This window comes from Penaeus monodon, chromosome 23 (assembly GCF_015228065.2).
Source record: "Penaeus monodon isolate SGIC_2016 chromosome 23, NSTDA_Pmon_1, whole genome shotgun sequence".
NCBI classification, from domain to species: domain Eukaryota; kingdom Metazoa; phylum Arthropoda; class Malacostraca; order Decapoda; family Penaeidae; genus Penaeus; species Penaeus monodon.
Window position 1 is genome coordinate 8,635,704 of NC_051408.1, and position 217 is coordinate 8,635,920.

Below are 217 nucleotides of genomic sequence, written 5' to 3' on the forward strand. Positions count from 1 at the left end.
CTTCTGACGCGGCCTTCTTGTTTGCAGGAGGAAATCTACGCAAACTGAGGCCCTCGTGTACAGCCGATCAAGAGGCGCGCCCTTCACGCCCCTGCTTTTGAAGCGAACGAAACACCTTCTCTCTCCTGCTGGCAATGGAAGCCTCCGTCGGCGGGTGGGCGTGTGGACATGTCTGCGGAGACGAAGCGAAACTGTGATTGAGAATACCTTTCATCAT

The 217-nt window shown here is 55.8% G+C and overlaps 1 protein-coding gene across 1 annotated transcript in view; it reads left to right on the top strand.

Moving 5' to 3' along the window:
- Positions 1-208, top strand: part of LOC119588126 — a gene marked incomplete at its 3' end in the record, with an annotated part of 12,040 nt that extends 11,832 nt beyond the window's left edge. Inside the window, exon 3 of the mRNA XM_037936834.1 lies at positions 23-208. Coding sequence (XP_037792762.1) covers positions 23-208 — 186 coding nt within the window. The remainder of the gene's footprint in view (positions 1-22) is intronic.
- Positions 209-217: the final 9 nt, after the last annotated feature.